This window comes from Tursiops truncatus, chromosome 8 (genome assembly GCF_011762595.2).
Source record: "Tursiops truncatus isolate mTurTru1 chromosome 8, mTurTru1.mat.Y, whole genome shotgun sequence".
NCBI lineage: Eukaryota > Metazoa > Chordata > Mammalia > Artiodactyla > Delphinidae > Tursiops > Tursiops truncatus.
This window is the reverse complement of record NC_047041.1, coordinates 24,097,630-24,110,807: the sequence shown is the minus strand read 5'-3', so window position 1 is coordinate 24,110,807 and position 13,178 is coordinate 24,097,630. Positions and strand designations below refer to the sequence as shown.

General features: G+C 38.1%; 1 protein-coding gene across 1 annotated transcript in view; it reads right to left on the bottom strand.

Annotated features, from left to right (window-relative positions):
* Nucleotides 1-13,178, bottom strand: part of C8H11orf65 (chromosome 8 C11orf65 homolog) — a 123,561-nt gene that overhangs the window by 19,637 nt on the left and 90,746 nt on the right. The window contains 3 exon segments of the mRNA XM_019941950.3: nucleotides 10,557-10,687; nucleotides 12,117-12,317; nucleotides 12,450-12,503. Coding sequence (XP_019797509.1) covers nucleotides 10,557-10,687; nucleotides 12,117-12,317; nucleotides 12,450-12,503 — 386 coding nt within the window.

Sequence of the window (13,178 nt, the reverse complement as noted above, 5' to 3'; positions counted from 1 at the left end):
TTTCTGTCTTTGCTGGATATATGCTCAGGAATGGGATTGCTGGATCATATGGTAGCTCCTTTTTAGTTTAAGGAACCTCCATACTGTTTTCCATAGTGGCTGTACCAATTTACATTCCCACCAACAGTGTAGAGGGTTTCCTTTTCTCCACACCCTCTCCAGCATCTATTATTTGTAGACTTTTTGGTGATTGCCATCCTGAAAGGTGTGAGGTGATACCTCATTGTGGTTTTGATTTGCATTTCTCTAATAATTAGTGATGTTGAGCATCTTTTCATGTGTCTGTTGGTCATCTGTATGTCTTCTTTGGAGAAATGTCTATTTAAGTCTTCTGCCCACTTTTTGACTGGGTTGTTTGTTTTTTTGATATTGAGTTGTATGCACTATGGTGTTAATTCTTATATTTAGATCTATGATCTTTTCCAGATGAATTTTATATATGATGCGAGATAAGGATCAAGATTCATTTCTCTGCATTTGAGTATCCAATTTGTTGAAAAGAATATTCTTTTCTGGGCTTCCCTGGTGGCGCAGTGGTTGGGAGTCCGCCTGCCGATGCAGGGGACACGGGTTCGTGCCCCGGTCCGGGAAGATCCCACATGGTGCAGAGCGGCTAGGCCTGTGAGCCATGGCCGCTGAGCCTGCGCGTCCGGAGCCTGTGCTCCACAGCGGGAGAGGCCACAACAGTGAGAGGCCCGCGTACTGCAAAATAAAATAAAATAAAATAAAGAATATCCTTTTCCAATTAAATTGCTGTGGCACCTGTGTTGAAACTCAATTAACAATATGTGTGTGGGTCTATTTCTCAACTGTCTATTCTGTTCCATTGATCTGTATGTCTATCTTAATGCCAATACCACAATGTCTTTTTTAAAAATAAATTATTTATTTTATTTATTTTTAGTTTTGGCTGTGTTGGGTCTTCGTTGCTGCACACGGGCTTTCTTTAGTTGCGGCGAACGGGGGCTACTCTTGTGGTGCACGGGCTTCTCATTGTGGTGGCTTCTCTTGTTACAGAGCACGGGCTCTAGGCGTGCAGTCTCAGTAGTTTTGGCACACAGGCTTAGTTTCTCCATGGCATAGGGGATCTTCCTGGGCCAGGGGTCGAACCCATGTCCCATGCATTGACAGGCAAATTCGTAAACACTTCTCCACCAGGGACCCCCCACAGGGTCTTGATTACAGTGGCTTTATAATAAGTCTTAAAATGAGGTAATGTAAGTTCTCCAAATTTTTTTCCAAAATTATTTTGATTATTCTAGTTCCCTTGTATTTACATACAAATTTTCAAATCAACTTGTCAAATTCCACATAAAACCCTGCTGGAAATTTTGATTGTGATTACATTGACTGTATACATCAATTTGGAGAGAACTGACATCTTAACAATATTGAGTCTTCTGCTCCATTAATATCTTATGGCTATTTGTTTATTAAGTCTTCTCTAAGTTTTATCAGCAATATTTATTACTTTTCAGTGTACAGGTCATGTAGATTTTCCCCTCAATTTAGGCCTAGGTATTTCATATTTTCTGATGCTACTGTAAATGTTTTTGTTGTTTGTTGCAATGCAACTGGTTTCTGTACCTCACAGCCTTGATAAACTCACCTATTAGTTCCAGTAGCTTTTTAGTAGATTCCTTCGAATTCTGTACTTAGATGATCATGTCAACTGTGAACAAGGACTGTTTTAGTTCTTCCTTTCCAACCTCAGTGTCTCCCCCACCACTCTACCCTGCCACCCTTATTGCACTGACTAGGACTTCAATGCAATGTTGTAAAGAAGTGGTGAGTGCAGACATCCTTGCCTTGTTCCTGATCTTAGAGAGAAAGCATTCAGCCATTCACCATTAAGTATCATGTTGGATGCAGGCTTTTTATAGATGCCCTTCATCAAGTTGAGGAGGCTCTTATCTATTTCTAGTTTGCCAAGAGTTTTCATTACAAATGGTAATTTTGTAAGTAATTTCTCTGCATCTTTTGAGATGATCATATCCAGTTTTGTTTTTTAAGTCTGTTAATATGGTGGATTGCATTGATTGATTTCCAAATGTTAAACCAATATTGTATTCCTGGGATAAACTCCATTTGTTTATAATGTTATTTATTATCATGTATCTATGTTCATGAGAGATATTGGTTGTTATTTTCTTGTAATATCTTTTTTTCTCATAAGCCTTGAGTGGTTTTATATCCAATAACACTTGCCTCATAGAAAATGCTATAAATATTCCTGTAAGTACTTCTTTAGCTGCATCCCCCAATTTTAATATGTTGTATTTTCATTTTTTATTAAATCAAAAAAAAAAAAAAGTAAGTGTAGGGACTTCCCTGGTGGCGTAGTGGATAAGACGCTGTGCTCCCAATGCAGGGAGACTGCGTTCTATCCCTGGTTGGGGAACTAGATCCCACATTCATGCCACAACTAAGGAGCCCATGTGCCACAACTAAGACCCGGTGCAGCCAAATAAATAAATATTTTAAAAAAAGAGATTAAAGTAGTAGGAAGAAAAGTTCTTTATACTGCTGGTCCGTTCATGGTGATAGAACTCAGCTTTTGTCTGTCTGAAATGTTTTCTTCCATTTTTTTTTCATCTTTATTGGAGTACAATTACTTTACAATGGTGTGTTAGTTTCTGCTTTATAACAAAGTGAATCAGTTATACATATATATATGTTCCCATATCTCTTCCCTCTTGCATCTCCCTCCCTCCCACCCTCCCTATCCCACCCCTCCAGGTGGTCACAAAGCACTGAGCTGATCTCCCTCTGCTATGCGGCTGCTTCCCACTAGCAATCTAATCTACGTTTGGTAGTGTATATATGTCCATGCCACTCTCTCACTTTGTCACAGCTTACCCTTCCCCCTCCCCATATCCTCAAGTCCATTCTCTAGTAGGTCTGTGTCTTTATTCTGGTCTTACCCCTAGGTACTTTATGACATTTTTTTTTCCTTAGATTCCATATATATGTGTTAGCATATGGTATTTATCTTTCTCTTTTTGACTTACTTCACTCTGTATGACAGAGTCTAGGTCCATACACCTCACTACAAATAACTCAATTTCGTTTCTTTTTATGGCTGAGTTGTATATATGTGCCATTGTATATATGTGCCATGTCTTCTTTATCCATTCATTGGGTGATGGACACTTAGGTTGTTTCCATGTCCTGGCTATTGTAAATAGAGCTGCAATGAACATTTTGGTACATGACTCTTTTTGAATTATGGTTTTCTCAGGGTATATGCTCACTAGTGGGATTGCTGGGTCGTATGGTAGTTCTATTTGTAGTTTTTTAAGGAACCTCCATACTGTCCTCCATAGTGGCTGTACCAATTCATATTCCCATCAGCAGTGCAAGAGTGTACCCTTTTCTCCACATCCTCTCCAGCATTTATTGTTTCTAGATTTTTTACTGATGGCCATTCTGACTGGTATGAGATGATATTTCATTGTAGTTTTGATTTGCATTTCTCTAATGATTAATGATGTTGAGCATTCTTTCATGTGCTTGTTATCTGTATATCTTCTTTGGAGAAATGTCTATTTAGGTCTTCTGCCCACTTTTGGATTGGGTTGTTTGTTTTTTTGTTATTGAGCTGCATGAGCTGCTTGTAAATTTTGGAGATTAATCTTTGGCAATTTTTTCATTTGCAAATATTTTCTCCCATTCTGAGGGTTGTCTTTTGGTCTTGTTTATGGTTTCCTTTGCTGTGCAAAAGCTTTGAAGTTTCATTAGGTCCAATTTGTTTATTTTTGCTTTTATTTCCATTTCTCTAGGAGATGGGTCAAAAAGTATCTTGCTGTGATTTATGTCATGGAGTGTTTTGCTTATGTTTTCCTCTAAGAGTTTGATAGTTTCTGGCCTTACATTTAGGTCTAATCCATTTTGAACTTATTTTTGTGTATGGTGTTAGGGAATGTTCTAATCTCATACTTTTACATGTACCTGTCCAGTTTTCCCAGCACCACTTATTGAAGAGGCTGTCCTTTCTCCACTATACATTCCTGCCTCCTTTATCAAAGATAAAGTGACCATACGTGTGTGGGTTTATCTCTGGGCTTTCTATCCTGTTCCATTGATCTATCTTTCTGTTTTTGTGCCAGTACCATACTGTCTTGATTACTGTAGCTTTGTAGTATAGTCTGAAGTCAGGGAGCCTGAGTCCTCCAGCTCCGTTTTTCATTCTCAAGACTGCTTTGGCTATTCAGGGTCTTTTGTGTTTCCATACAAATTGTGAAATTTTTTGTTCTAGTTCTGTGAAAAATGCCAGTGGTAGTTTGATAGGGATTGCATTGAATCTGTAGATTGCTTTGGGTAGTAGAGTCATTTTCACAATGTTGATTCTTCCAATCCAAGAACATGGTATATCTCTCCATCTATTTGTATCATCTTTAATTTCTTTCATCAGTGTCTTATAATTTTCTGCATACAGGTCTTTTGTCTCCTTAGGTAGGTTTATTCCTAGATATTTTATTCTTTTTGTTACAATGGTAAATGGGAGTGTTTTCTTGATTTCACTTTCAGATTTTTCATCATTAGTGTATAGGAATACCAGAGATTTCTGTGCATTAATTTTGTATCCTGCTACTTTACCAAATTCATTGATTAGCTCTAGTAGTTTTCTGGTAGCATCTTTAGGATTCTCTAGGTATGGTATCATGTCATCTGCAAACAGTGACAGCTTTACTTCTTCTTTTCCGATTTGGATCCCTTTTATTTCCTTTTCTTCTCTGATTATTGTGGCTAAAACTTCCAAAACTATGTTGAATAAGAGTGGTGAGGGACTTCCCTGGTGGTGCAGTTGTTGAGAGTCACCCTGCTGATGCAGGGGACATGGGTTCTTGCCCCAGTCCAGAAAGATCCCACATGCCGCGGAGCGGCTGAGCCCGTGCGCCATGGCCACTGAGCCTGAGCATCCAGAGCCTGTGCTCCGCAGCGGGAGAGGCCACGACAGTGAGAGGCCCGCGTATCGCAAAAAATATATATATAGAGAGAGAGACAGTGGTGAGAGTGGGCAACCTTCTCTTGTTCCTGATCTTAGTGGAAATGCTTTCAGTTTTTCACCGTTGAGGACAATGTTGGCTGTGGGTTTGTCATATATGGCCTTTATTATGTTGAAGAAAGTTCCCTCTGCCTGCTTTCTGCAGGATTTTTATCATAAATGGGTGTTGAATTTTGTTGAAAGCTTGCTCTGCATCTATTGAGACAATCATATGGTTTTTTCCTTCAATTTGTTAATATTGTTTATCACATTGATTGATTTGCATATATTGAAGAATCCTTGCATTCCTGGAATAAACCCCACTTGATCATGGTGTATGATCCTTTTAATGTGCTGTTGGATTCTGTTTGCTAATATTTTGTTGAGGATTTTTGCAACTATGTTCATCAGTGATATTGGCCTGTAGTTTTCTTTCTTTGTGACATCCTTGTCTGGTTTTGGTATCAAGGTGATGGTGGCCTCATAGAATGAGTTTGGGAGTGTTCCTCCCTCTGCTATATTTTGGAAGAGTTTGAGAAAGATAGGTGTTAGCTCTTCTCTAAATGCTTGATAGAATTCGCCTGTGAAGCCATCTGGTCCTGGGCTTTTGTGTGTTGGAAGATTTTTAATCACAGTTTCAATTTCAGTGCTTGTGATTGGTCTGTTCATATTTTCTATTTCTTCCTGGTTCAGTCTCGGCCGTTGTGCATTTCTAAGAATCTGTCCATTTCTTCCAGTTTGTCCATTTTATTGGCATAGAGTAGCTTGTAGTAATCTCTCATGATCCTTTATATTTCTGCAGTGTCAGTTGTTAGTTCTCCTTTTTCATTTCTAATTCTGTTGATTTGAGTCTTCTCCCTTTTTTTCTTGATGAGTCTGGCTAATGGTTTTTCAATTTTGTTTATCTTCTCAAAGAACCAGGGTTTAGTTTTATTGATTTTTGCTATCGTTTCCTTCATTTCTTTTTCAATTATTTCTGATCTGATCTTTCCTTCTGCTAACTTTGGGGTGTTTTTGTTCTTCTTTATCTAATTGCTTTAGATGCAAGGTTAGGTTGTTTATTCGAGATATTTCCTGTTTCTTAAGGTAGGATTGTATTGCTATAAACGTCCCTCTTAGAACTGCTTTTGCTGCATCCCATAGGTATTGGGTCATCGTGTCTCCATTGTCATTTGTTTCTAGGTATTTTTTGATTTCCCCTTTGATTTCTGCAGTGATCACTTCCTTATTAAGTAGTGCATTGTTTAGCCTCCATGTGTTTGTATTTTGTTACAAATCTTTTCCTGTAATTGATATCTATTCTCATAGTGTTGTGGTTGGAAAAGATACTTGATACAATTTCAGTTTTCTTAAATTTACCAAGGCTTGATTTTTGACCCAAGATATGATCTATCCTGGAGAATGTTCCATGTGCACTTGAGAAAAATGTGTATTCTGTTGTTTTGGGATGGTATGTCCTATAAATATCAAATATCAAACAAGTCCATCTTGTTTAATGTATCATTTAAAGCTTGTGTTTCCTTATTTATTTTCATTTTGGATGATCTGTCTATTGGTGAAAGTGGGGTGTTAAAGTCCCCTACTATGAATGTGTAACTGTCGATTTCCCTTTTATGGCTGTTACTATTTGCCTTATGTATTGAGGTGCTCCTATGTTGGGTGCATAAATATTTACAATTGTTATATCTTCTTCATGGATCGATCCCTTGATCAATTTGTAGTGTCCTTCTTTGTCTCTTCTAATAGTCTTTATTTTAAAGTCTATTTTGTCTGATATGAGAATTGCTATGCCAGCTTTCTTTTGGTTTCCACTTGCATGGAATATCTTTTTCCCTCCCCTCACTTTCAGTCTGTATGTGTCCCTAGGTCTAGAGTGGGTCTCTTGTAGGCAGCATATATATGGGTCTTGTTTTTTTATCCATTCAGCCAGTCTGTATCTTTCGGTGGGAGCATTTAATCCATTTACATTTAAGGTAATTATCGATATGTATGTTCCTATTCCCATTTTCTTAATTGTTTTGGGTTTGTTATTGTAGGTCTTTTCCTTCTCTTGTGTTTCTTGCCTAGAGATGTTCCTTTAGCATTTGTTGTAAAGCTGGTTTGGTGGCGCTGAACTCTCTCACCTTTTGCTTGTCTGTAAAGGTTTTAATTTCTCCATCAAATCTGAATGAGATCCTTGCTGGGTAGACTAATCTTGGTTGTAGGTTTTTCTCCTTCATCACGTTAAGTATGTCCTGCCAGTCCCTTCTGGCTTGCAGAGTTTCTGCTGAAAGATCAGCTGTTAACCTTATGGGGATTCCCTTGTCTGTTATATGTTGTTTTTCTCTTGCTGCTTTTAATATGTTTTCTTTGTATTTAATTTTTGACAGTTTGATTAATATGTGTCTTGGTGTGTTTCTCCTTGGATTTATCCTGTATGGGACTCTCTGTGCTCCCTGGACTTGATTAACTATTTCCTTTCCCATATTAGGGAAGTTTTCAACTATAATCTCTTCAAATATTTTCTCAGTCCCTTTCTTTTTCTCTTCTTCTTCTGGGACCCCTATAATTCGAATGTTCATTCGTTTAATGTTTTCCCAGAGGTCTCTGAGACTGTCCTCAGTTCTTTTCATTCTTTTTTCTTTATTCTGCTCTGCAGTAGTTATTTCCAGTATTTTATCTTCCAGGTCACTTATCCGTTCTTCTGCCTCAGTTATTCTGCTATTGATCCCTTCTAGAGTATTTTTAATTTCACTTATTGTGTTGTTCATCGTTGCTTGTTTCCTCTTTAGTTCTTCTAGGTCCTTGTTAAATGTTTCTTGCATTTTCTCTATTCTGTTTCCAAGATTTTGGATCACCTTTACTATCATTTTTCTGAATTCTTTTTCAGGTAGACTGCCTATTTCCTCTTCATTTGTTAGGTCTGGTGGGTTTTATCTTGCTACTTCACCTGCTGTGTGTTTTTCTGTCTTGTCATTTTGCTTATCTTACTGTGTTTGGGGTCTCCTTTTTGCAGGCTGCAGGTTCGTAGTTCCCGTTGTTTTTGGTGTCTGTTTCCAGTGGCTAAAGTTGGTTCAGTGAGTTGTGTAGGCTTCCTGGTGGAGGAGACTAGTGCCTGTGTTCTGGTGGATGATGCTTTATCTTGTCTTTCTGGTGGGCAGGTCCATGTCTGATGGTGTGTTTTGGGGTGTCTGTGGCCTTATTATGATTTTAGGCAGCCTCTCTGCTAATGGGTGGGGTTGTGTTCCTGTCTTGCTAGTTGTTTGGCATAGCGTGTCCAAGCACTGTAGCTTGCTGGTCGTTGACTGAAGCTGGGTGTTGGTGTTGAGATGGAGCTCTCTGGGAGATTTTTGCCATTTGATATTACGTGGAGCTGGGAGGTCTCTTGTGGACCAGTGTCCTGAAGTTGGCTCTCCCACCTCAGAGGCACAGCACTGACTCCTGGCTTCAGCACCAAGAGCCTTTCATCCACATGGCTCAGAATAAAAGGGAGAAAAAGCAGAAAGAAAGAAAGAAGGAGGATAAAATAAAGTAAGAGAAAATAAAATAGTTATTAAAATAAAAAGTAAGAAATAATTATTAAGAAAAATTTTTTTTAAAAAGTAAAAACAAAACGAAACAAAATGGATGGACAGAACCCTAGGACAAATGGTGAAAGCAAAGCTATACAGACAAAATCTCACACAGAAGCATACACATACACAGTCAGAAAAAGAGGAAAAGGGGAAAAAACAATATATCTTGCTCTCAAAGTCCACCTCCTCAATTTGGGATGATTCGCTGTCTATTTAGGTACTCCACCTATCCAGGGTACATCAAGTTGGTTGTGGAGCTTTAATCCACTGCTCCTGAGGCTGCTTGGAAAAATTTCCCTTCTATTCTTCACATAGCATCCGGGCCTCAGCTCTGGATTTGGCCCCGCCTCTGCGTGTAGGTCACCAGAGGGCGTCTGTTCTTCGCTCAGAAAGAATGAGGTTAAAGGAGCCACTGATTCGGGGGCTGTGGCTCACTCAGGCCACGGGGAGGAAGGCCCATGGAGTGCGCGGCGAGCTTGCGGCGGCAGAGGCCAGCAAGACATTGCACCAGCCTGAGGCACACCGTGTGTTCTCCAGGGGAACTTGTGCCTGGATCCCCGGACACTGGCAGTGGCAGGCTGCACAGGCTTCCCAGAAGGGGGGTGTGGATAGTGACTTGTGCTCGTACAGAGGCTTCTTGGTGGTGGCAGCAGCAGCCTTAGCGTCTCATGTCCGTCTCTGGGGTCTGCACTGTTAGCCGCAGCTCGCATCCACCTCTGGAACTCCTTTAAGCAGCGCTCTTAATCCCCTCTCCCCACGCACCAGGAAACAAAGAGGGAAGAAAAAGTCTCTTGCCTCTTTGGCAGGTCCAGACTTTCCCCCAGACTCCGTCCCGGCTAGCCGTGGTGCACTAACCCCTTCAGGCTGTGTTCACGCAGCCAGTCCTCTCCCTGCACTCCGACCAAAGCCCGAGCCTCAGCTCCCAGCCCCCAGCCACCCCGGCGGTTGAGCATACAAGCCTCTCGGGCTGGTGAGTGCTGGTCGGCAGCGATCCTCTGTACAGGAATCTCTCTGCTTTGCCCTCCGCACCCTGTTGCTGCGCTCTCCTCCGAGGCTTTGAAGCTTCCCCCCTCCACCAACCGCAGTCTCCGCCTGTGAAGGGGCTTCCTAGTGTGTGGAAACCTTTCCTCCTTCACAGCTCCCTCCCGCTGGTGCGGGTCCAGTCCCTATTCTTTTGTCTCTGTTTATTCTTTTTTCATTTGCCCTACCCAGGTACGTGGGGAGTTTCTTGCCTTTTGGGAGGTCTGAGGTCTTCTGCCAGCGTTCAGTGGGTGTTCTGTAGGAGTTGTTCCACGTGTAGATGTATTTCTGATGTATCTTTGGGGAGGAAGGTGATCTCTGCATTTTACTCTTCCACAGTCTTCCCCCTCGTGTCTCTCCATTTTTATTTTTAAAAGATATTTTTGGTGAGTTAGCTGATATTATTTTTTCTTCTCAGGGATATATTTTCCTGCTTCTTTGAGTGCCTGGTAATCGATTACTATATGGTAGACATTGTAAATTTTATAGATTTTGACCACTTGAGTATATTGTGTTCCTTTAAATATTTGGGGGCTTTGTTCTTATACATTGTCAAGTAAACTTGGAAACAATTTGATTCTTTTGAGACTTGCTTCTAAGATTTGTTAGATGGGTCCAGAATGACTTTTAGTGTAATCTGTACAAGTCAGTTTCTTTAGGGGAGAAAGAAAGGTTGAGAATGGTATAGAGTGGGTCTAGTGGGTCATATTAAATTTATCTCATATATAAGAGTAAATGCTGATTTTCATATCTCATGTTCCAAAAGATTATGATTTCCTTGTGGTCAAAGAGAACCTGTCTTTTCCCGTTTATATCCCAGAAATTAACAGTGTCTAGCAGGCATTTATTATGTATTTGCTTTCTATGTATTTAAAAAAATATACTGTAATATTTCATCTTATTTTTAAAGTAACATGTAGTTACTTTAGTAGTGATAGCAGTCTAAAAAATGACTGTATACTTCTTTAGTAAGTCTAAGTATTTCATCAACTTACATTTGCTGCATCCATTCTATTTTTCTAATTTTTCTTTTCTTTTCTATATCTTGCCTTCTCTTTAATTTAGAGAAATGGAATTCACTTTCCTTTTTGTCTCCCACCATTACATTTTCAGTAGACTTCCAAAACTATTGAGAAATGAAAAATGAATACACAAAATATTGGATTACTGATTATGAAGTTATCTGACTATAGAAAAGAACTTCTATGTGTTCAGTAGGAATATGCCAAGATAGAAATAGAGGAGAGGATAGACCCTTTTAAGATATTTCTAATTAAGTGAATGGCACATTGAACCTTAAGAGGCATATGCCATAGGAAAATTAGTGTACTGAGGTAGTATTTAATAAGTATTTGTTGAATGAATAAATGAATAGACATATTCTAAGAGTGTTTTAGTTTCTCATAAGGACAGATCTGACCAGTAGGTGCTATTGACTTTTGAAGACTCTAATCCTCAAGGAATATGGGCACACTCAAAGAATACAGAAATCTCACCATTGTGTCCCAAGACTTTGTGGTTTCTCCTGTTTGACACTTTATACTGATTGCCTGTTTTCCTATTTCCAATTCATTCTTCCTCCCTCACCACATACACATTAAATAACAAAGAGGAAAGTTTGTTACCCCCCACAGCACTCTGAACTTGCCTCTATTAAATCACATATTCACTGCACTGTACTGAAATATCCTGTTTACTTGACTTTCTCCTTAATTAAAAGCAAACTACTTGAGAGGAAGGACTATTCTTATGTACTATTGCTTCCCAAGCATCTAGTACAATGCCTGACATCTGGTTGGTATGCAATAAAGTTTGTTGAATGAATGAATGAATTCACACTTTGATCATTTTCACTTTTCATACTTAGTATATTCAGTATACTACATTCTACAATCTGTATACCAGAGACTGAGGATTTGAATGAAGATACTTGCAGCTATATAAACAAATATCCAGAGCTATAGAACCAGATAATGTTAACTTTAAAAATATAAGCTTACAAATATCCTTAGATAGAAATTATTTCCACAAAAAGATTAAACATGGGTGTCTATAGAAAAGTCCTAGAATCACATATATGCATTAGGAACTATATATATTTAAAATCATTCTGTTCATATGAGCACATGTTAAATTTTCCAACATCATGAAACCCAAATGATCTCCCACTAGTGTCGGCTGTTACAAGCTCTATAGAGAAAATGGCATATTATTCTCAAGAACCCTCACCACTTGTTCAAGGATTAATATAGAATCAACAACATCTTCAGATTTGCTTTGTTATAAAGATGGGTAATAGCTGAATGCCACAGAGTATCTAAAGATAGCCTAGATTCAAAGATGACTATTAAAAGTAGAAGTAAATGTAAAAAAAAAAAAGATATATTGCTGTATCTTGAAGTATATCAGTAACCACAGAATAGTTAAGTAAATTTTATCAGTTAAATTAGTAGGATTCATTATTTTTAAAAATAATCTAAAAATTAATTTTCAGAAAGACAGATAGGTTTGTAAGCACATAATATTCAAAATTATTAATGTTTATCTTTTCTTACTTTATCAGAAACAGGCCTCCAGCCATTGTTCTCTGTACGACGATACCAGCCACTATAATCTTCTTCCTGAAGATTATCACTTTTAATATGAGATGTATGTTTTGCTGGAAGTTTTGTGTAATCTCTAGGGCTATTAGCACACAGATCTTCAATATGTCTGTGAGTGAAAATTTTATAGTATATTTCAGGTGGAAATTTAACCTATAGTTGGAAAAGTTCAAAGGACCGTTTCAATTTAATTAGAAAAATGGTTTATGTTTTTTAAAATTACATCTTTTAAATTTCATGTAAATGTGCTTTAAAAGTACTAAATAAGAATTTATCCATACTTACACCACCTAATCTGAATCGTACATTAATGCCAGCAGCAGCATCTAGAAGTTCTGCCTATAAAAAAAAAATTAGTCTTCAACATTCTGTATATATCAGTTCACAACTTCTCACTCTATAATGTTAAACAGTTGTTGAATATTGATTATTTATGAAATAGATGAAGCGAATAAACTTCAAATAGTTAATTTTAAATCAGAAAGTATCTTAGGATTTATTTTCTTATAGACACTCAATAAGTAAAACAGCTTACATTATAACTGGGAAAATGATACCAAACTATGTTTCCTTTCTATGTAATGTAAAAGTGTAAAAGTCAGGTGATTTGTTAGTCATAAAACAGAAGTTTTTAAAAAATTCCTCAAATATATGATTTTCATATTAAATATCTTCCAGGTAAATTCAGAGAAAAAAATGTGACTGGTGAATCTGAGTTAAACAACAGATGACCTTTCCTAGCTAACTTTTATTAAATCAAAAATCCATGTTTAAATTTTGTAAGAATTGTATATAATTGGTCTTCTAAATTTTAGTGCCCCACACCAAATGGAAAGTAGAGAAAAAATTATTGGTCCCCAACCTGTCTCCTGATTATACTGAGTTAGATGAGAAAACAGATGTTACCCTAAATTGTTCAGCCTGAAAGACAACATTGGTTTTGCATAATTTTCTCCTGGCTAAAAATTACACACACATACAAACACACGGTCCCTGACTTATGATGGTTTGACT